This window comes from Ranitomeya variabilis, chromosome 1 (assembly GCF_051348905.1).
Source record: "Ranitomeya variabilis isolate aRanVar5 chromosome 1, aRanVar5.hap1, whole genome shotgun sequence".
Lineage (NCBI taxonomy): Eukaryota > Metazoa > Chordata > Amphibia > Anura > Dendrobatidae > Ranitomeya > Ranitomeya variabilis.
This window is the reverse complement of record NC_135232.1, coordinates 613211764-613233191: the sequence shown is the minus strand read 5'-3', so window position 1 is coordinate 613233191 and position 21428 is coordinate 613211764. Positions and strand designations below refer to the sequence as shown.

General features: G+C 44.4%; 1 protein-coding gene across 1 annotated transcript; it reads right to left on the bottom strand.

The window, feature by feature from the left end:
* Positions 1-1286: 1286 nt before the first annotated feature.
* On the bottom strand, positions 1287-19614 carry ARG2 (arginase 2). The gene is made up of 8 exons (XM_077260629.1): positions 19358-19614; positions 9548-9620; positions 8371-8548; positions 8089-8248; positions 6966-7060; positions 5825-5929; positions 5384-5520; positions 1287-3090 (listed from the first exon to the last, which is right to left on the bottom strand). Exons 1-8 carry the CDS (start codon positions 19472-19474, stop codon positions 2885-2887), a joined length of 1071 nt encoding a protein of 356 aa, XP_077116744.1. The 5' UTR covers positions 19475-19614; the 3' UTR covers positions 1287-2884.
* Between the last annotated feature and the right edge of the window lie 1814 nt (positions 19615-21428).

The window sequence follows — 21428 nt, the reverse complement described above, 5'->3', positions numbered from 1 at the left end:
GACTTTCAACTCCCTCCAAAAGTTTTCTATGGGGGTTGAGATCTGGAGATTGGTTAGGTCACACTCCAAGACCTTCATATGCTTGTTACGCAGCCACTCCTTTGTTGCCCTGGCAGTGTGCTTGGGCTCATTATCATGCTGAAAGACCCATCCACGTTTCATCTTCAATGCCCTTGCTGATGGAAGGTTTGCACTCAAAATCTCACGATACATGGCCCCATTCATTCTTTCATGTACACGGATCAGTCGTCCTGGTTCCTTTGCAGAGAAACGGCCCCAAAGCATGATGTTGCCACCCCTATGTTTCACAGTAGATATGGTGTTCTTTGGATGCAACTCTGCATTCGGTCTCCTCCAAACTGTTCTACTTTGGTTTCATCAGACCATATGATAGTCTCCCAATATTCTTTTGGATAATCCAAATGCTCTCTAGCAAACTTCAGACTGGCCCGGAAATGTACTGGCTGAGGCCGGTTTCACACGTCAGTGATTCCGGTACGTGAGGTGTCAGTTTTCTCACATACCGGAGACACTGACACACGTAGACACATTAAAATCACTGTGTCTCTGCACATGTCAGCGTGTTTTCACGGACCGTGTGTCCGTTTGAAAAACACGGAGACATGTCAGTGTTCGTGGGAGCGCACGGATCACACGGACCCATTAGAGTCAATGGGTCCGTGTAAAACATGTACCGCACACGGATGCTGTCCGTGTGCCGTGCAGGAGACAGCGCTACAGTAAGCGCTGTCCCCCCAGTGTGGTGCTGAAGCCGCCATTCATTTCTTCTCTCCAGCAGTGTTCGCTGGAGAGAAGAAATGAAAAATCATTGTATTTTTTTTTTTTTTTGCAGTAGAAATAAATATCTTTGTCTCCACCCCCCTCCCACCCCCTGTGTGCCCGACCGCTGGAAAGAAAATACCCGGCTCCCTCGAAGCGTCCTCTCCGTGCCGCAGCTTCTCCTGTATGAGTGGTCACGTGGTGCCGCCCATTACAGTGATGAATATGCGGCTCCACCCTTACGGGAGGTGGGTCCCAGGGTTGCTGCTGGAGGAGGCAGGAGTGGGGTGAATGCTGCAAGTCGCAGGCTGGGATGAGGGGGTGTTCCGATGTGCGGGTCGCCGCTGCAGATGTCCGGTGCTGCTGTGGGGGGCTCTGCTGACATTCTGTGAAAGGCCAGAGCCCCCACTCCACAGTTCCAAATTTGGGTTTCAAAAAGTGCATCATATAATCCGAAAAATACGGTATATGTACAAATCTATAAAGAAAAGACCCACACGAGGATGATAATTTCCATTCTCAAGAAGTTTTATTAAAAAATATGTAAATTCAAACAATTCAGAGAATATATTTTCTATATCCGTTACTTGTTTCTAGTAAGACGTTAGATACAACGCTATATAGGAACCATCGTTAAATCTTCATATACGACGGCTATTTGGTCTGCTTGTCGGCTTTGCTTCTCCCTCCAACACTGGTTAGTCTGTCGGGCATGTCCATGGTGGAAACACCATCTGGTACCAAATACATAGAAAGGGAAGGGACAACTTTGGAGTATAGTGTATATGTCTGATCTATGCAGGGACCCTCCTTGTGTCTTCATTCACTTGTATGGGCGTTCCACAAATGCAGGCCAGTGCATACACATGAATGGAGATAGCTGTGCTCTCACAGCCCCTTTATGGACTTGCATCTATCAGAAGTGTGTAGTCCCCTGTAAAGGGCTTGTCAACTGTTGGGGACATTTTATTTATTCTTCTACTTGTATTTGGGGCTAAACATAGTTTTTTCAATCTTTAATTTCATTAAAAATGTTGCACCAGTGTTGGCCTGCTGTAGCCTGTATGTTATACTGACTTACCCGCTGTAGCATGAGGAAACTGAAAATCCATCAGTGAGCGTGTTCTTATAGTTTAATTCTATCCTGTAGTTTTTGGGGAGTTGTTAGCTTTTCTGCACTTGGTTATGATTAAATCAAAGTCCGTAAAGGTTGAGTGATGCAAAGTTTATAATGAAACACAATTGCAAAACTTATTATTGGCTCCAAATACATGCATTTAAGTTAAAAAGAAAAAAAAATTATCCCCAAAAAGTGGACAACGTTATACTATCTAAGATGAGGATACTCCTTTTAAGACCTTATTTACGCATCGTACCATTGGTTTAGAGCAAACAGGATCCCTGTACCACAGAGCCCTTGGCCACCTTATGCCATATGGAGCCACATTACTTGTGTGTAAACAAGCCTTTAGTGGTGTCTAACCTGCTGGAAGAACCACAACTCCCAGCATAGTTGTGGGTTAGTTTCCCTTAATAGCTTATATTTCCCAAACAAGCCTTATGACGCAGCATTGACATGCATTAATGTAGCACCAGGAAAAGCTTATAATGAACCCCAACTTCGGTACGGTTAGTGGTTCTGGACCTTGAGTATCCAATGTGGATGTCTGTAGATTTCAGTCCATAAAACTGCAGGAAAATTTGCTATATTGCATCAGTAAGGTTTCTAAAATAACATTTCCCAGGACGAAAAAGAAAAAACTAACTTCACCATGCGCCCGGGGCTAGACTATGTTTTGTTTTGCTAAAATCTTCAAACATGGTTCCCTTGAACGAGCACAAAAAAAAAAAAGCAAAACGGAATAATAAGTAAGAGAACCCTAAGGTGTCAGTAGTTTACGCCATTAGTAGATAATTTCAGCTGCTGTGCCCACCAACTAGAACATTGGATCGGTCTCTATTGCTGCCATGTTGTCTGTGCTATTGGCTCGCTCTAGAGCTTGGTCTCTATTACAGTCACTGGCCAGAGTCAGAAGAGCGAGTTTTATTGACAGCTGTAAGTGCTTTGTGGTTTGTTTGTGGTCATTGTCCATCCTCGTCCCTCTTAAATCCGTATCTGCTCCTCGTTGTCTGAGTCGAAGGCCGCGCCAGGTGTCGGCAGCTCATCTATAATCCCGTGAGCGCATTCCCTTGTCTGGCCAAGACACGATGCAACGACGTCCACGGCTAGGCTGGCGGTGGCCTTGACTTCATCAGAGGTGGCTCCAAGAATAGGGTTGACTTCTACCAAATCTAGAGCAGAAAGCATTCCTATTGGGAGAAAATACAAGAGTGTCTTACTGCTGAGCACTAAGGGGTAAGGTTTCTCCTTGTGGACAGTGACATACCAGCTCTGGCTTGTCAAGGTAAGGAGGCTTATTCACAGTGCAATGCTCCTCTGGGAAATTTAATATGCAAATTGCCTCTTTAGAGAAAAAGAGGATTTGAAATCTATAGCGCCACCTATTGGAACTGACGAGAGCCAACTGCCCGAAACACTGTGTTTTAGAATTGAGATACTGATTTGGCTTTTATCCTAAGTCATATTGCACGACTCGTTAAAAGGTTGATTGTGACTTGTAGGATCGCTACTTCCAACAGGTGGCGCTATAGAGTTCAGGTCCTCTTTTTCTCTGAAGAGGCAATTTGCATATTACAGCTGAGCAGAATGTGGCATCTACAGGAAAAAAAATCATGTTTTTACTTCAGCCCCATTGCCTCCTAGTGTATAACATCTGGCTACCATCACCAATTCCCTGCTGACCCCATAACTCCTGAGTCAAGACCACCTCTGGTATAACATCAGCACAAACACTGAGCCCCCACCGAGAACTTCATGCAGCCTTACATCCCCAAACACAATGCTGAGCGTCGGATGGAGTGGTGTAAAGCGGCCACCACCGGGACTCTGGAGGAAACGTGTTCTGTGCAGTGATGGTTCACACTTCTATGAATTCTATCCTAGAATTCTATGATTCTATCTGATAGATGAGTCTGGGTTTGGTGAATGCCAGGAGAACGTTACCCCAACTGCTTTGTGCAGCTCTACGGTTTGGTAGAGGTGGGATATTGCTGTGGGATGCTTTCAGGGGTTAGCATTGACCCCTTAGTTCCAGAGAAGGGAAAACTTAATATTTCAGCACAAGACATAGTGGACAATTGTAGCTTCCAGCTTCGTGGGAACAGTTTGGGGAAGGCTATTTTCTATAATAATGACCGTGCCCAATGCACAAGGTCCATAAAGACACGGTTGGCGGAGTTTGGTGAGAGAACATGACCGGCCGCACAGAGCCCAGACCTCAATCCCATCCAACACCTTTGGAATGATATAGAATAGAGATTGTGACCCCGTCCTCTCCTCAAACAGCAGTTTTTGACAACAAATTCTCAAAAATTCCCAGAGATGCCTCCAAAGTCTTGTAGAACTCCTTCCCAGCAGAGTGGGAGCTGTGGGAAAGTGGGACCGGCTCCATACCATGGTCTATGGATCTAGAATGGAAGGTCAGAAAAGCTCCTGGAGGTGTTATGTAGGGTGGCACTAAGCCTATGTCCATACAGAGTATCTTTGCATCCTATGCCAGGGTCTCATCATGTGTGTGTCCCCATTACTCCATTGGTGGACTTGTATCTGAATGCTTGAAAAACAATGCCGTCTGACAGATCCATTGAGTTTAATGGTACAAACCATGCCCACCATGTGAAAGTCTGGGCTCAGCAATGCCTCCTTTCCAGCAATATTCGTCTTCTTAGCTGGAAGTAATAGAATAGTCTATTATGCTATTGTACCTTACTCAAAAGATGGACAACACTGGGGAAAAAAAAAATCAGAGTCCAGACTTACATATTTTGGAGCCTGTTTGCCTCATTGTATTTACCAGAATGGAGAGAATCACGTCTGAGCTTCAGATAAGGTTTTCATTAGCACCAATGCAGTTCGTCACCTTTCTCAAGGTCAAAAAAGCAAAAACATGTTTGCCTCGTTGACCTGAATGTGGTGCTGGCAGGTGTTCCCTTCCACTAACAAACTGCTTAGATGTTAGTCAGTAGTGTCTACAGCATCTGAGGGGTTTACTAGCCCCGATTAGAGGTTTTTGTGATACTAGCAGGCAATCCTCCCTAGGCTTCCATGTACAAGTACAGCACGGATCTTTAGAAAAGATACCCCCTGATGGACATGTAGTTCATGGCACATTAAGGAGTTGGGATTTGTCAGATACACATTTTTGTATGGATTCTCCTATTTTTCCGCTTATTTTCTCCGCAGTAGTTTCTATACTGAATCCTATCACAATTCGTGTGTTAATGTACCTAACAATTGACGTCTTTAGGTGATTTACCTTTAGGCCGGGGTCACACTTGCGAGAGCAATGCGAGAAACTCGCACGAGTCTCTCGCATAAATACCAGACACCGCCGCCGGCACTCGGGACCGGAGCGTTCAGTTACATAGAAATACATGCAGCCGCATGCTCCGGTCCTGAGTGCTGGGTATTTATGCGAGAGACTCGTGCGAGTTTCTCGCATTGCTCTCGCAAGTGTGACCCCGGCCTTACTCCTATACTCACCAGTGTTATGGATTTCTTCTGTGATATATATTCCTTCCCGGTACGTCAAGCCGCCAATCACAGGGGTTCCTGTAGCTGGTGCCAAGGTTGGATCAAAAGCATCGATGTCAAAGCTTAGGTGAATGGCCCTCTGTCTCCTAATGAATAGAATAAAAGCCGTAAGATCCATTGTCATAACCTCCCACTCCATTCATAGGAAAGTCCATAGGGGTTCATGGGCATGCAGAATTCTACTTATGTATAGGGTCAGAGGTGAAGGAGCCGTAACATGGCACCCATAGGAATCTATGAGCCCATACTATACCTCCAATATTGTACAACATTGGATAGCAAAGTGATTACATCTTTATTACAACATTTAGTGCAATCTCCAGAAGATACTGTCATGTATCTTCTGGTGATTATATATAATATATACCATAAATAATCATCCACATTTACCTTCCCAGTAGCTGATCAAATGTTCTCTCCATCACTTTCTGGATTCCAATGCGATCAATTTGTCTCATTGAGTAATATGTGATATTATATTTCTTCAGAATGAACCTGAAATTACATAAAACAGGTGAATACCACATAAACGTACACTACAATACCAAAAATCCCATCTATGTAAAGTTCATAAAAACCTAAAGCGATTTTGCCAAGAGCGCAGAGGATAGATGATAACTTGCCAATCCCCCTCTGATCTCGAGGACAGGACTCTGGATGGTCCCACATCCACTTCTCTGCTGCATTCATTAATAAGGGCGCAGGACTGGGACCTCCATGGATATGTAGAACAAGCGCCTAATGTCCCCTGTGTAAAGGAAGCTGTAGTACTCATGTGGGACCACTGCGCCATTCACTGTCAATAGTAGTGGCAGTCACACCACCATTTCCATAGAAGGGAATGGAGCGGTGGTGCCACATGCACACTACGCTCTCTTGACACGTTGAACATGGGATCATATTTCTCTAAATTGGTCGGGATGGATTGGTAATAAATGCCATTCATGGGTCAACCCCTTTGAATAACAGGTTGCGTGTTGAAAAGTCCCATGTACTGATGTCATGGTCACAAAAAAATTAATCTAAAGATTTAAGGAGAATCTGTCACCTGTTTTTTCTACCCCATCTCAGAGCAGGATGGTATAGGAGCAGATCCCTGATTCCAATGATTTGTCACTTACCGGGCTGTGTGCTGCAGTTTTGATAACAATCCGTTTTCTCTGCTGCAGATCTAGTAGTGCTCTGAATGCTAAGCTCTGTGTAACCCACCCACATCACTAATTGGCAGATTTGTGTATATTGTGGTGGGGCTGGGTTACACAGAGCAGAAGGACTACATGGCATGAGACAACTAGTCCTCTAGTGATAATCTCCTGCTGATAAAACACTGATTTTATCAAAACTAAAGTAAATAGCAGAGTAAGTGACACGACACATTGCTGTAATCGGGGTCTCTGTCTCTTCATTATGTTGATCTCAGATTAGGTGGTAAAAACCTGCTGACAGATATCCAGTAAGTGGTTGCGATGCCTCTATAATGTTTTATAGCATCCCATAATAACAAAAGAAAAAAAATTATTGCTGAACTTACTGCTCAGCTGGATCCAGGTCTCGTAAGCCGATGTATACAATATCCGATGTAGAAATACAGGGTTTTGTCCAAGAGAAACCAGGAATTAAAGGCACCTGCAAAAATCATGTCAAAGATGGTTTAAATGACCTATTGTGCACAGAGCAGCCTGGAAACTGGCATTTGGGGGGCCGAGTGAAAAAAGTAACAGCCTTGTTAAGTGACCACAGTAGCTCCAAACTATTCATGAAACATTGCCCAGAGCTTTACTTTAAATTCTCCCCGTACTTTCAGACAACTTGATCTCATTTGATAGATAATGTAAGAAATAGAGAGTCTGCAAATCACCTAATGTAAAAAATAAGTGGCCTGAAAGCATCACTTCCAATTGCTGGCCACTACAGGGTATCCAATCTGTCTAACTTTCTGTCTACTGCCTGTTGTTGAGTGCAATCTGTCTGTAGCAGTAGATTCACGAAGACGGGTTACAGGAAGAGGTGAATGGATCTTTGTCTCTCTACAGGAGGGGGTGGGACATTTCCTCCTTGCTCCTGCCCTTCTGTCTGTCAGATTGCAGACAGGCATAACAGTAACAGAGAGGTGGGCTTTTAAGGCAGGTAATCCATAGGGCAATGGCAGCAGCAACAGAATTCAGGAAAGGGATGCTGCAGCACCTACAGTGCTGGCAGAATGCTGAAGAGAAACCTTCCAATAAAATAACCATGAGAAATAGGAGCATTTCTGGGCACATTACACGGGTATGTGTACCAGGTTTAATTTGGATGAGGTTTTGTGTGAAAAGACAGTAACACTTTAAGTTATACCCAATCACTGGATTAGGTAAAAATATTTTCATTAGTAATCAATTTGTCCGACCCCGATCAGTCGGCTGTGGACTAGAGCCTTGCAAATCGCCTCCTACCTGCCGGAATCCCTGGCTCCCCTTCTGATTTGTAGTCCTGGAGCGATGTCATTGTGGCCACGTGACGTTGCGCTAGGAGTACAAATGAAAAGAGGAGCCGGGAAGCCAGCAGGTAGGAGGCGTTCCGCAGGGCTCTGCTTTGGTAGCTACGGACGACTGACCAGGGTCCGGAGAATGAATTTGCTCACCAAATTTTATGAATTTATTCACCAGTGGTTATACCTTGTCCTGCAGCTCCTTTAAAAGAAAGGACACAGGCTGACCGTGGAGATTTCCCGATGACGTTGTCAGTGGGGTGTTGATATCTGCGTGTGCATCCACCCAAATCAGACATAGGTCTGGATAATGTTGAGCATGGCCACTGACTGAGCCGAGGGCCAAACTAAGACAAGAAAAGTAAAAAACAAATGATGTTAGTATTATACACAGTAAATTGTGAGCCTCACCCACCATAGTGAGCAGATGGTTATAGCTAATGTTGGGTAACATGCTCCTCACACTTACCTATGATCTCCTCCTAGGGTTACACAAGTGTGACCGGCTCCGATTACTCTGTTTACTTCTTTAGCCAACCTATGACAGGCAAGCCCGACTGTCCGAGGGTATCTGACAGTGTTATTGTACAGTTCATCATCAGGGACCTGGACAAAGTTCAGATCTCCGACATCATATACATTGCATCCTAGGGGACAAAACAAAGGCTTGATAGCTACCGGGCTCCTCAATACCCTTAATACTAGCCACAGTCATAAAAGAGTTTGCCAAAAAGGGACAGAAATTTCATTATTTATGTATTGTAACATTCTTTAAATCTAAAACGAGTATACCAGTCTTCAAAAATTATCAATTATCCCCTGAATAGCTAATCCTTTTTAGAATAGTGTGGGCCCCCTCCGATGGGCGCACATCCCACTTAAGTCATATTCCCATGGAATGATCTTGCAAATAACAGGAAAAAACACTGATCTAACACTTAAGTGAATATTTTTCACTTACACAGGACCTATCGCCAGATCAAAATGTGACCAGCTTTTGCTCTTATTTTGTACCCACTGATCCCAAGTATGCCTTTGTTTTTTTTAAATTCACTGCATGATTCCAGAGATATGGGCCTTTTTAGTTTGTGCTAATTTTTATGGTTTTTACAAACGAAAGTATGACTCACGGGATCCTCGGGGGTGTTTCTTTAAACTGCTCTGCATGATTACCCTGTGAGCCATGCCCCTTTATTAAATACCATAAAAATCAGCACAAAATAAAAAGGTCCACATCCATGATGCCATATAGCGTATGTAAAAATAAACAAAACAATAAAAAAAACAACAGGAATACTTGGGAACAACGGGAAGAGCAAAACCTGGTCACTTTTGACTTGGTTCTTAAACAAATCTTATAAAATGCATAAAGTATTTAATTTAATAACGAGATATATATATATATATATATATATATATATATATATACACATACATACTTGGAGGATCTGCAGGGGAGTGACCCAAAAGGTCAGTAAGGTGAGGATGAAGAAAAGAAAGGAGAACTGGAATATCAGCAAAATCGACCCAAATCTTCCAGGTTTTCAGGTATGTACTGGTGGTATTAATTTTTTGGGAAGTCATTCATGTCACGCTCGACTTTTTTGAACAGTGGAACTCTTCTAAAATCACGAGCAGATTCTTACCAATGCTTGACAATCTTTCAATGAGTCCGGCACTTCTGATAGCTGCTGGTCCATGTTCTACCCCTTGCCATTTCTAAAAAAAATAAAGTGCAAAGGTTTTAGATCACTGATGCAGTTAAACCATGATGGGGTTATTCATTCTATGCAGACCAAAAAAATAAAAAATAAAATAACTGCGGTTACCTGGAAACCGTCAACAAGTAGGCCATGTTGCTGCTGACAGATCTTATTATGCCTGGTGCTTATTTTATGATTATCCAAAAAGTATGATTAAAGTACAAATAACAAATGGATGAGCAGATTGTAGAATCATGTAATGATGGGGCTGATCAGGGTTGTGTTTGGGTGTTACCTACATGCAACTTGCTGAACCTGAATGACTAAGCTGGTTAATACAGAACTCGCTGTTTCCCTGACTCTCCAAATAAAATAGATATTGTTAAAAGGCTCTGAAGTCATGTAGTCTGCAGTCAGGAAGACGCCCATCTCCCTGACTGCTTCCTTAATGATCAGGCAGAGCACTCCGAGACTGGGTGTCTTCTCATAGCCGGAGAGGCTGAACGTGTTGTGCACATCGGGTATCACCCATTTACAGTGGCTCCTCTTCCCCTCTAGTTGTGGTACAGGGTTGAGGTCAATCCTTGAAAGAAGCCACTGTAATCATGTCTGACTCTTTCAATGGCTAAAGGAGGGTTGTTGTTTTTTTAATGAATCCTTTCCAAAATCTTCCTTAAAAAAAAAAAAGATTGGGAAATTCTTAATATTCATTTTGAAGGGTGTGTTCACACCGAGTGAAAACTCTCCAAAATCTTCCCCAAATGCTCAAAACCCCTCCAAAACTTTGCTCTCCAAAAAGAAGTCTGTTTACAGAGAGATATTTTTCAGTTTTTTGTGGGTTTTTTTAGAAGAAACTCTACAACGCCTCATGTTTGTTTTTTGTTTAGTTTTTTTAGTTTCCACACAGTTTCTGGTCTAAAAACTTATCAAAAGAGACGCAGTGTGAACATGACTTCAGAAATGAATAGGAAGAATTTTCCAAATGTTTTTTAGAAGTTTTAGAAGCAAAAAATCTCCAAATCCTCTTCCAAAAATTTTTCTGCTCAGTTTCCATACCAAAAATGGATCAAAAAGATGTCTTGTGCATATACCCTAAGGGTGAGTTTCCACTAAGAAACTCTCGAATCAAAACTCCTTGTGGTTTTTAAATAGTTCTTTGCTCAGAGCAGTGGTCTGTATGATGGGAGACTCAGCCATCAGACATTCTCTTGGCCCCTGATATCAAGAGGAGGAGAATGCATAAAGATTAGGGCAAGACCGGTGTCTCCACTAGTCTTATAGTCGAGGAATTGTGCGGAGTTCGAGCATGTGAACCTCTGCTCCATTGACTATTGGACTATCAGAAATAGCCGAGCACTGTCTACAGCTTTCTCCATCAGTCTCATATGCGTTGAATGGTGCGGCAATTGAGCATACCCAATACATGAATGCACAGCCCCAACATTGAGAGCATCACTGTGAGTCTGACCGATCCATACATCATACCCTATCCTGTGGATAACTTGCAATCTTGGGAATAACCCTTTACATCCAGTTTTATACCAGGAAACACGCTAACTTTCACAGTAATTCGGTGCAGTCTATGGCGTAAATTCATTCATTTAACTTGTTTTTAAAGGTTCTTTTATCGCAAAACAGCACTGCATTACAAAGTGTTCCCAGTCCTGGTCCAAAATATTTCTCATTCCAGAACAATTGGGTATTGTGTAGGAATGGGTCCCTGGGAGTGAGTGTCGGCAGGAGGCTGAGGTCTGCGGTAGGCAAGTGTAACTTGAACTCTGTACTTCTGAGAGAAGCTTGGCCCTGAATGGAAGATAAGTTTACAGAGAGAAGAAGCAGTAATCTGAAATGACCTTCCTATGTAACAAACTACGCAAAATGCCAAGAAAAGTGGAGCTGGACGGGACGTTCTACAGGAGATCTAGCACGATACTGAGACATCACTAGGGAGTCATACCAGGTCCTCAACCATGGAGTCCTGAGAGCATGGATCTGACTATAGTAAAAAAAATAGTGCCCCCTCACCATATCTCTCCAGCCCCAGACCTCACACAGCCATCCTACTACTTCTATGTAGAGCCCTATAAATGGCTTCCAGCTTTGTACTGACCTCTGTCACTTCCTTGCACTTCACTGATGGCGCTCATCCAGACATAAGGTTTTATTCCATAGAACTAGTGTTAAAAAGTACAAACCAAACTGTGCCATCTCTAATGCTGCTAGTAGCAGCAGCATCGCAGCTCAGGAGGCGGAATCTGGCCAGATCCTGAAGATCCGGGGAGCTCGGAGCAGCGCTTACAAGCTCTATAGGAAAGAGAAGTACAAGAGCTTTCAGTACTTAGGTAGCCAACCACCTCTGATTACCTCTGGTTACCAGCTGCCGCTGCAGCCCAACGCTACACTAGTTCTTGAGAATGGAGAGGCTTTTTAATAAGAGGTACAATGCAAAGTTGCTTGGTTTTTTTTTTTTGTTTTTTTTATGAGCGCACTGCAATTTGACAACTTTCTGATCAAGAGAAAAACCTCTCCTGCATCCAAAACACCCTTAATCATAGCCTAGATGAAGAATTTCATAGCAAAAAGCATGTCGGGTGTGGTGGGTCCCTGGTCCTCTGCATTGCTGGTAACATTACCTTTACTTTGTGGTCTATTATGTCTATCAATGTCATATGTTATATCTTGGTTTTAATACCATTATGTGGATCAGGACTTCTTCCACTCTGATTAAGTTAGCTATTATATAGCTCTGTTATTACACAGGATGCAACAATCCTATCATTATATGAACTATATGACAATTTGTTTGTATCACAGATAAGAGTCTCATATATTTCCCAATATCTGCCACTCTTAATAGACATAGTGCATTGTACGGTACCTATCATCCAGGTGTACCCACTTTTCTTCTTGTATCCCCCATCTTACACACACATGCATACATACATATATATACACACTGCTGAAAAAAAAAATAAAGGGAACACTAAAATCCCACATCCTAGATATCACTGACTGAAATATTCCAGTTGTAAATCGTTATTCATTACATAGTGGAACGTGTTGAGAACAATAAAACCTAAAAATTATCAACCTAAATCACAACTAATATCCCAGGTCTGAAGTTGGCATGATGCTCAAAATCACAGTGGAAAATGAAGTTACAGGCTGACCCAACTTCAGTGGAAATGCCTCAAGACAAGGAATTGATGTTCAGTAGTGTGTGTGGCCTCCACGTGCCTGTATGACCTCCCTACAATGCCTGGGCATGCTCCTGATCAGGCGGCGGATGGTCTCCTGAGGGATCTCCTCCCAGACCTGGACTAAAGCATCCGCCAACTCCTGGACAGTCTGTTCTGTGGTGCAACGTGACGTTGGTGGATGGTGTGAGACATGATGTCCCAGATGTATTCAATCGGATTCAGGTCTGGGGAACGGGCGGGCCAGTCCATAGCCTCAATGCCTTCATTTTGCAGGAACTTCTGACACACTCCAGCCACATGAGGTCTGGCATTGTCCTACATTATGGGGAACCCAGGGCCAACTGCACCAGCATATGGTCTCACAAGGGGTCTGAGGATTTCATCTCGGTACCTAATGGCAGTTAGGCTACCTCTGGCAAGCACTTGGAGGGCAGTACAACCCTCCAAAGAAATGGTCATGCTGAAGGATGTTGCAGGCAGCAGATCGCTCTCCACGGCATCTCCAGATTCTGTCACGTCTGTCACGTGTTCAGTGTGAACCTGCTTTCATCTGTGAAGAGCACAGGGCGCCAGTGGCGAATTTTCCAATCCTGGTGTTCTGTGGCAAATGCCAATTGTCCTGCACGGTGTTGGGCTGTGAGCACAACCCCCATCTGTGGACGTCGGGCACTCAGACCAGCCTCATGTGCAGACACATGCACATTTGTGGCCTGCTGGAGGTCATTTTGCAGGGCTCTGGCAATGCTCCTCCTGTTCCTCCTTGCGCAAAGGCTGAGGTAGTGGTCCTGCTGCTGGGTTGTTGCCCTCCTACGGCCCCCTCCACATCTCCTGGTGTACTGGCCTGTATATTGGTAGCGCCTCCAGCCTCTATGCTGACAGACACAGCAAACCTTCTTGCCACAGCTCGCATTGATGTGCCATCCTGGATGAGCTGCACTACCTGAGCCACTTGTGTGGGTTGTAGAGTCCGTCTCATGCTACCACGAGTGTGACAGCACAACCAACATTCAAAAGTAACCAAAACATCAGCCAGAAAGCATTGGTACTGAGATGTGGTCTGTGGTCCCCACCTGCAAAACCACTCCTTTATTGAGTGTGTCTTGATAATTGCCAATAATTTCCATCTGATGTCTATTCCATTTGCACAACAGCATGTGAAATTGATTGTCAAACACTGTTGCTTCCTAAGTGGACAGTTTGATTTCACAGAAGTTTGATTTACTTGGAGTTATATTCTGTTAACTGTTCCCTTTTTTTTTTGAGCAGTGTATATACACACTTACTTGTGTTTTACTTTTAATTAAATGTTATTTAAATAAAGATGTATTTTATCCTTTTTCAATAAAAGCCTTATTCTTACTAAATCTATACGTTCAAAAGACTGTGAGCCAGTAATGCAGCCAAGGACCGACGTGTACCGGCCGAGCTGTAAATGCGACTGCCAGAACGCCACTTCCTAAAATAAAGTAGATTAGTCATGTAGTAAGCGGGTCAGATTACTGGTGTAGAACAAGTCCTTCCTATACGAGGGCGAGTCAGGCTGCAGATGGAGTGATACCTAACACACTCCATCGGGAAGCCTTCATCAATGACGGACGTGACGCCTTTCCTCCTGAATATCTGGATGTCCATCAATTTCCCAATGTTTGCACTGATTGTGAAACCCCAATATGTTTGGCTTAAGCAATAGACAAATTGAACAAATGTATTTTTAACTTAAAAAGGTATGTATTAGGGGCTACTAATCATTATTACAATTGGGTGTCATTAAACATTTTGCCTTCTACAGCCTGTGTTGCTGCCTGCAGAATGAAGTAACTGAGAAACCATCAGTGAGCTGGACATGACGATCTGACGGCACACTGGCAACGTAGCAGTGCGTATAGTGAAAGAGAATAGATACAGAAAAAGGATCAGGTTTACAAATAACGGACACAGTGGTCAAAAACCTACGTTATAGACATGGACCTATTGAAATGTATATAGCAAAAAACTCCCTTACCCGTAATATAATGCAAAGTTGGGTCACCACAGATGCATACATTTGTAATGCGCGTTGTGTATAATGATCTTACATGCTCAGGGGGTTAATGCACGCCATTATCCTACAGCTCCTTAAATACCATAGAAAGTGATCATGTGATCGCCAAATAACCAATAGCATCCGCCCTAATCGGCGCATGCGCACAGTGCCACAAGTGCCAGCCACGCAGACATCAATGTGCTCTGTGCATGTACAGAAAACAGGGATGCGTCACCATAGGCAGCATGGCTCGCACATTGACTCCCATAAGGAAACAGGTATATTATTGCGGGGGAAGGGAGTTTATAAAGTGATGCAGACAGTAATTAAAGTGCCAGTGCCTAAGTGATGATGAGGTGATAAAATAGTACAAAATCAGTTATTTTGCTCAGTTTATCATCTTATCCTAACTTAGGTTCATCTTTATAATGTGGGTTTATTGACTATTGATCCTTTTTCTGTACCTATTTTGTTATAAGCACTGCTAAGTTGCATATGTGCTGTAATTTGTCATCTGATGTTTTCTGACTACTCAGATAATATTTTAGAAATGTCTTCCTAAAAAAATTATACGTTTTTAGCAAAAAACTCTTCTCTTGTTTTTGTAGTATGTGTATGGAGAGGTAGACCAGCAGGAATAGCGGTAGGCTGAGTAGCCATTTGGTTGTCTACATTATCCAGAAAGAATACACTCAAATATCTGATATCCACCAAGCTAAGAGGTAGGCACTGGGGATTGTAACCCACAGGTATGGTCCCCTTCATCATATGTGGCCATCTCTAAAAAGTTGTTAAGTAACTGGGGGGCAAAGTAAAAAAAAAGAGTGATTGAGATAGACATTGACCGGACTTTTGATGGTTCATTGGGTGAAAGGATGACCCATCTACAGCATTTAATGAAGAGGAGTCTTGGCAACTATTTCACCATTTGGCAGGGTACGTCTTACAAGGTCCAGTAATATCTCATCTTCCAGTACATTGTCCAGGACATGAAATCAGTCAACCTCTTCAGCTCCGGTCATGCGAGGACACGGGCTGAATGGAGCATGTCCACGTGAAGGTAATGAGTGACTCCACTCCAGAGAATGAACATGAAAGATGATTGTAGAAAATCTTACAAGATATTTTTTCATAATTGTAGCTTATAACTATATGGGAACGGTTCTTTAGTGAACAAGATCCATAAAGACATGGAGGTGGGGTGGGGGGTTCATTGAAGAACATGATCAGCCGCAGAGCCGGGACCTCCACCCTATCCAACACTTATGTTTGGACCTAGAACGGAGATGTGAGCCCGACCTCTACCCAAGACCCTGAAATGTTAAAAAAATCCCCCAAACGCTTACAAAATCTTGTAGAAAACCTTCCCAAATCAGTGGAGGTTCTTACATCTGAGGTTCTTATTATTGGAAGTTAACCTTTCCGGCAGAAACAGTCGGTCCATCTGTGCATGACACTGCAAGTTCTCGTTCCTGCAGAGTTTCAACCCCGTGCCAAGCGAGATGAATATGCATCAGCAGCAGGATAGATGGTGTCTGTGAAATTGCCCGTTACAATTGCACAAGCCTTCTATAATTAGATGCATTAGTGCCAGCATCAGAGGAAAACAGGATCTAGGAATAGAACGTTCACCTTGGAATAAAGTTACACGTTGGAGGAAAATACAGAAAAAATGCAAAGAACTTGTAAAGAAGGTGTAGTGATGCAAAGGCCTGAAAGAGGATCTGTCACAGAGGCACAAGCATTCCTGTCTAGAATTGGGCTTTACAAGGATTTCGGTACAAAAAAACCCCCACCTCCTATTGATTTCAATGGGAGATGAGATAAATTGGGGATGAAGTCGGCGTCAGCAGATTTTCACTGCGCAATAATATTTCCAACCTCGGAGACTTTCTAGATACCAGACTGAAAATTCTCATTGTTTCTCATTTCCTAAACTTAAAGTTGTAGTTTTAATACGTCATCATGCCCTGAGTTTATTACACAGGTGAGAATTCTTTTTTTTTGTTTGACATATAGCCCTGTAATGCTCTGTTTCACCTGCAGAGGCACTGTAGGGAAATTGCTGCTAGGTTGCTGTCACATATAGGGTTCCAGCAGCAGGACATCTTGGGACCGGACTATTTCAGTGGATTTATCTGTTGCCAAATTTCACATTAAAACCTGCATAAACTATAAAATACATCTCTTTGGACCTGATGAGGCTGGTGAACTTTCTATGAAAAAAAAACACCTTTGAATGGCTGTGTATTCCCTTTTGAAAGTTTCCCAACCTAATGTTAAAAAGGAGCATTTTAATATTAGGATTAGGCAGACATTCTAAACCTTTAGTGAGTATTTTAGTAGGGGCATTAAAGGACATCTAGCATAAGAATATATGATTGATTTTACAGAAAGCTGTGATTTACTATTGCTCTTTTCTCACATTACACTATATTGATTACATGGTGAAATAGCCCTTAGTCCTGTCTGCAATGTCTAAAGTGAGTCCTACCAAAAAAGCTGAGAAACATCTGATGTAACACTGATGTCATATTTGCCCCGTCTGAATCCCAGAAATAGCAATACCAACATTTATCCATAATAGGGGAATCTCTTATCATTCATGGGGAGATTCCGAAAATGAAGCAGGAAAAAGGAAGAGAAACAGAGAGAAAAAAGAAGAGATCGAGACAGTGAGAGAGAAAAGAGATCAAGACATAAAGAGAGGAAAAAAAAAGGAAGAGATCGAGACAGAGAAAAAAAGAAGAGATCGAGACACAGAGAAAAAAGGAATTGATTGAGAGAGAGAGAAAAAAAGAAAAGATTGAGAGAGAGAAAAAAGGAAGGGGTCATGACAGAGAGAAAAAAAGAAAGATCGAGACAGAGAAATAAAAAAGGAAGAGATCATGACAGAGATAAAAAAGAAAGTGATTGAGACAGAGAGAAAAAAGGAAGAGATCGAGAGACAGAAAAAAAAGAAGAGATCAAGACAGAAAAAAAAGAAGAGATCGAGACAGAGAAAAAAAGAAGAGATCGAGACAGAGAGAAAAAGAAGAGATCGAGACAGAGAGAAAAAGAAGAGATCGAGACAGAGAGAAAAAAAGAAGAGATGGACAGAGAGAGAGAGAAAAAAGGAAGAGATTGAGTCAGAAAAAAAGAAAAGATCAAGACAGAGAGAAAAAAAGAGATCGAGACAGAGATAAAAAAGGAGAGATTGAGAGAAAGAATTAGATATGAGATAGATAGATAATAGATGGATAGAACGGATATAAGACTCCCTGATCACACAGGCCCTGTCTTGCTGACAATTATTCCTTTCGTATACATGTAACCTCCTGACACCTCCTCTCCCGCAGGCTCTGTACACTTCTCGCCTTCCGATGCTTTTCTCACCTGCCTCTCATCCAGCAGTCTCTTTCTACCTTCTGTCCATCTCTTCCCTCCTCTCCACCTCTCTATCTGGTGTGATCAGACGCGTTAGCTATAAATCACAGGACTACTGCCCCCAGTTTCCCCCTTCAGCCCCCAGTCTCCCCTACTGCTCCCAGTATCACCCCACTGCCCCCATTTTCCCCCGCTGCCCCAGTCTCCTCCTACTGCCTCCATTCTTCCCCTGCCGCCCCCATTCTTTCCCCACTGCCCCCATTCTCTCCCCACTGCTCCCATTCTCTCCCCACTGTCCCCACTCTCCCCCCACTGCCCCGATTCTCTGTCCCCATTCTCCCCCCTGCTGTCACCATTTTCTCCATCTCCCCCTACTGCCCCAGCCCCCCCCCCGCTGCCCCATTCTCCCCCTGCTGTCCCCATTTTCCCCCAGTCTCCTGCTGCCCCCAGTCTCCCTCCACTGCCCCATTCTCCCCCTGCTGCCCCCATTTTCCCCAGTCTCCCCCTACTGCCCCCAGTCTTCCCCATTCTCCCCCTGCTGTCCCCATTTTCCCCGTCTCCTCCATTGCCCCCAGTCTCCCCGCTGCCCCATTCTCCCTCTACGTCCCCCATTTTCCCACAGTCTCCCCGCTGCCCCCATTTTCCCCCAGTCTCCCCGCTGCCCCATTCTCCCTCTACTGCCCCCATTTTCCCCCAGTCTCCCCGCTGCCCCCAGTCTCCCCGCTGCCACCATTTTCCCCCAGTCTCCCCGCTGCCCCCAGTCTCCCCGCTGCCACCATTTTCCCCCAGTCTCCCCGCTGCCCCATTCTCCCTCTACTGCCCCCATTTTCCCCCAGTCTCCCCGCTGCCCCCAGTCTCCCCGCTGCCACCATTTTCCCCCAGTCTCCCCGCTGCCCCATTCTCCCTCTACTGCCCCCATTTTGCCCCAGTCTCCCCATTTTCCCCCAGTCTCCCCACTGCCCCATTCTCCCTCTACTGCCCCCATTTTGCCCCAGTCTCCCCATTTTCCCCCAGTCTCCCCGCTGCCCCCATTTTCCCCCAGTCTCCCCGCTGCCCCCAGTCTCCCCGCTGCCCCATTCTCCCTCTACTGCCCCCATTTTCCCCCAGTCTCCCCACTGCCATCATTCTCCCCTGCTGCAGTGTGATGTGACGGTGACGCCTCACCTGCCCCTTGGAGAAGGGCGCCCCAATGACGGCTACGGAGTGCAGCGTCTTCCTCTGCGGGCTCTGGGTGTTGCTCGTCTTCTTGAGCAGCTGTAGGATGCCGGAGCGGAGCGCCATGTCTGGTGATGCTGGGCTGCGGTAGGGATGCGGTAAGGATGCGGTAAGGATGCGGCGCTGCGCTCTGCCTCCGCTCTCGGCTCTTTGTTGCCTGATGACCCAGCACAATGTGTTGACAGCGGGATTTCATAGGCTACAACGGGACCCACCGACCCCGCCCACTCCGTGACGTCAGGGTGGATGTTACCATTTCCACCAATCCGGGGGGCGCGATGCGGAGGTGTGTGGGACACTGCCCGCCATACGCCCCTCTGCGTAGTAACATTTGTGTCTGCGGCCAGAATGAGCCGGTGGCGGCAGGTGATACTGGAATGTTCTTGTCATCACCTTCCTCCGCTATGGCCGGGGGGACTGATACCAACCACCCGTGAAACCGCACCGAACTCTATCCCACTGCTGCTGCTGACGCAGCTCGCATCCTGGCCGTTGCGCAAACCGTGTGTTGCTAGGAGACCGACCAACAGCCATGACCTATCATTTTATAATTTTCTCATATCAGGGGACGCCATCGTGTTCCGTGTTATAATAGTAACCAATCACAGCACAGCTTTCATTTTCCTGACACGTTAGGTTATGAAAGCCGAGCTCTGATTGGTAGCCATGGAGAACAGAAACTTTTTTCCTGTTGGACAATTTTGTCAAAACCATTGTCTCTTAGCACATAATAAGGATTTTAACTTGTAACCTTCCCTTGCTGTTAAGGTTATACAGAAGGGCAGAGCCTAGCGGGTAAATTAAGAGCTGCAGCAATCAGCTGGATGTATAAAGTGCAAACAACAGTGCCATAATCCTTGGAAATGCCCCAGTGGACAGAGTTCACTACATGACAACTACACATGAGGGCCACTAGCTGATAAACAACACATGCTCAGCTCAGACAGCTTAGGCCAACACCTCATACACTAGAGTGGGGAATAGCAGCAAGTGTGGTAGATGGAGATATATAGGCAGAATAGGGTATACAGCTGGCAGTATACTGAAGTACTGAGCCCCTCAGCACCTCATACAATAGAGGAGTGAACAGCAGCAAGGGAAGGTCACAATTTAAAAACCTTATTATGTGCTGCTAACATATTTCTGTGTGCAATATCATTGATTGGTGCAACAGCGCAGGTTCGGACTGGCCCATCGGATAAGGCCGGCGTCACACTAGCGAGTTTTACGGACGTATGAGAGGTGCAGAAAATACAGATTGCACACGGTACAATGATTCCCTATGTCCCAGCTCCTATCTGCCGTATTTTACTGATCCGTATTATACGGTCTTGTACGGCCGTAGACAATCGCAGCATGCTGCGTTTGTCACCGTATTGCGCAAAAAATCGCCAATGAAAGTCTATGGGGGCGAGAAAATTATGGATTACACACGGACCAGCAGTGTGACTTGCGAGAAATACGCAGCGGTGTTCTCTAGAAAAGCCGGCAATTCAGCGTAGTGTACAGTAAAATCACACTGACAGGTTAGAATAGAATAGGTAGAATAAATGTGTACACATAGTATAGGGGTATATATATATATATATATATATATCAGTGAGACACATATATATATTTATATTTCAGACAGCGCTAGATATCATAAAAGTCGGTACTTCAATTGCCGGCTTTTTCCTTTCTCCTTCACAAACCCGACATGATATGAGACATGGTTTACATACAGTAAACCATCTCATATCGCTTTTTTTTTTGCATATTCCTCACTACTGTTAGTAGTGTGTGTGTGCAAACTTTGGGCGCTGTAGCTGTTAAAATAAAGGGTTAAATCCCAGAAAAAAACTGGCGTGGGCTCCCACGCAATTTTCTCCGCCAGAGTGGTAAAGCCAGTGACTGAGGGCAGATAATAGCCAGGAGAGGGTCCATGGTTATTGGCCCCCCGTGGCTAAAAACATCTGCCCCCAGCCACCCCAGAAAAGGCACATCTGGAAGATGCACCTATTCTGGCACTTGGCCACTC

What these genes read in the sequence shown, in the direction of transcription:
- ARG2 (XM_077260629.1), bottom strand. Translation starts at nt 19,474, where the DNA reads ATGGCGCTCCGCTCCGGCATCCTACAGCTGCTCAAGAAGACGAGCAAC. An exon ending in TAAAGGAGCTGCAGGACAAG is followed by an intron (nt 7,061 to 8,088) that starts GTATAACCACTG and finishes TGATTTTTGCAG; the next exon opens with GTGCCTTTAATTCCTGGTTT. An exon ending in AGAAGAAATCCATAACACTG is followed by an intron (nt 3,091 to 5,383) that starts GTGAGTATAGGA and finishes TTCTCCCAATAG; the next exon opens with GAATGCTTTCTGCTCTAGAT.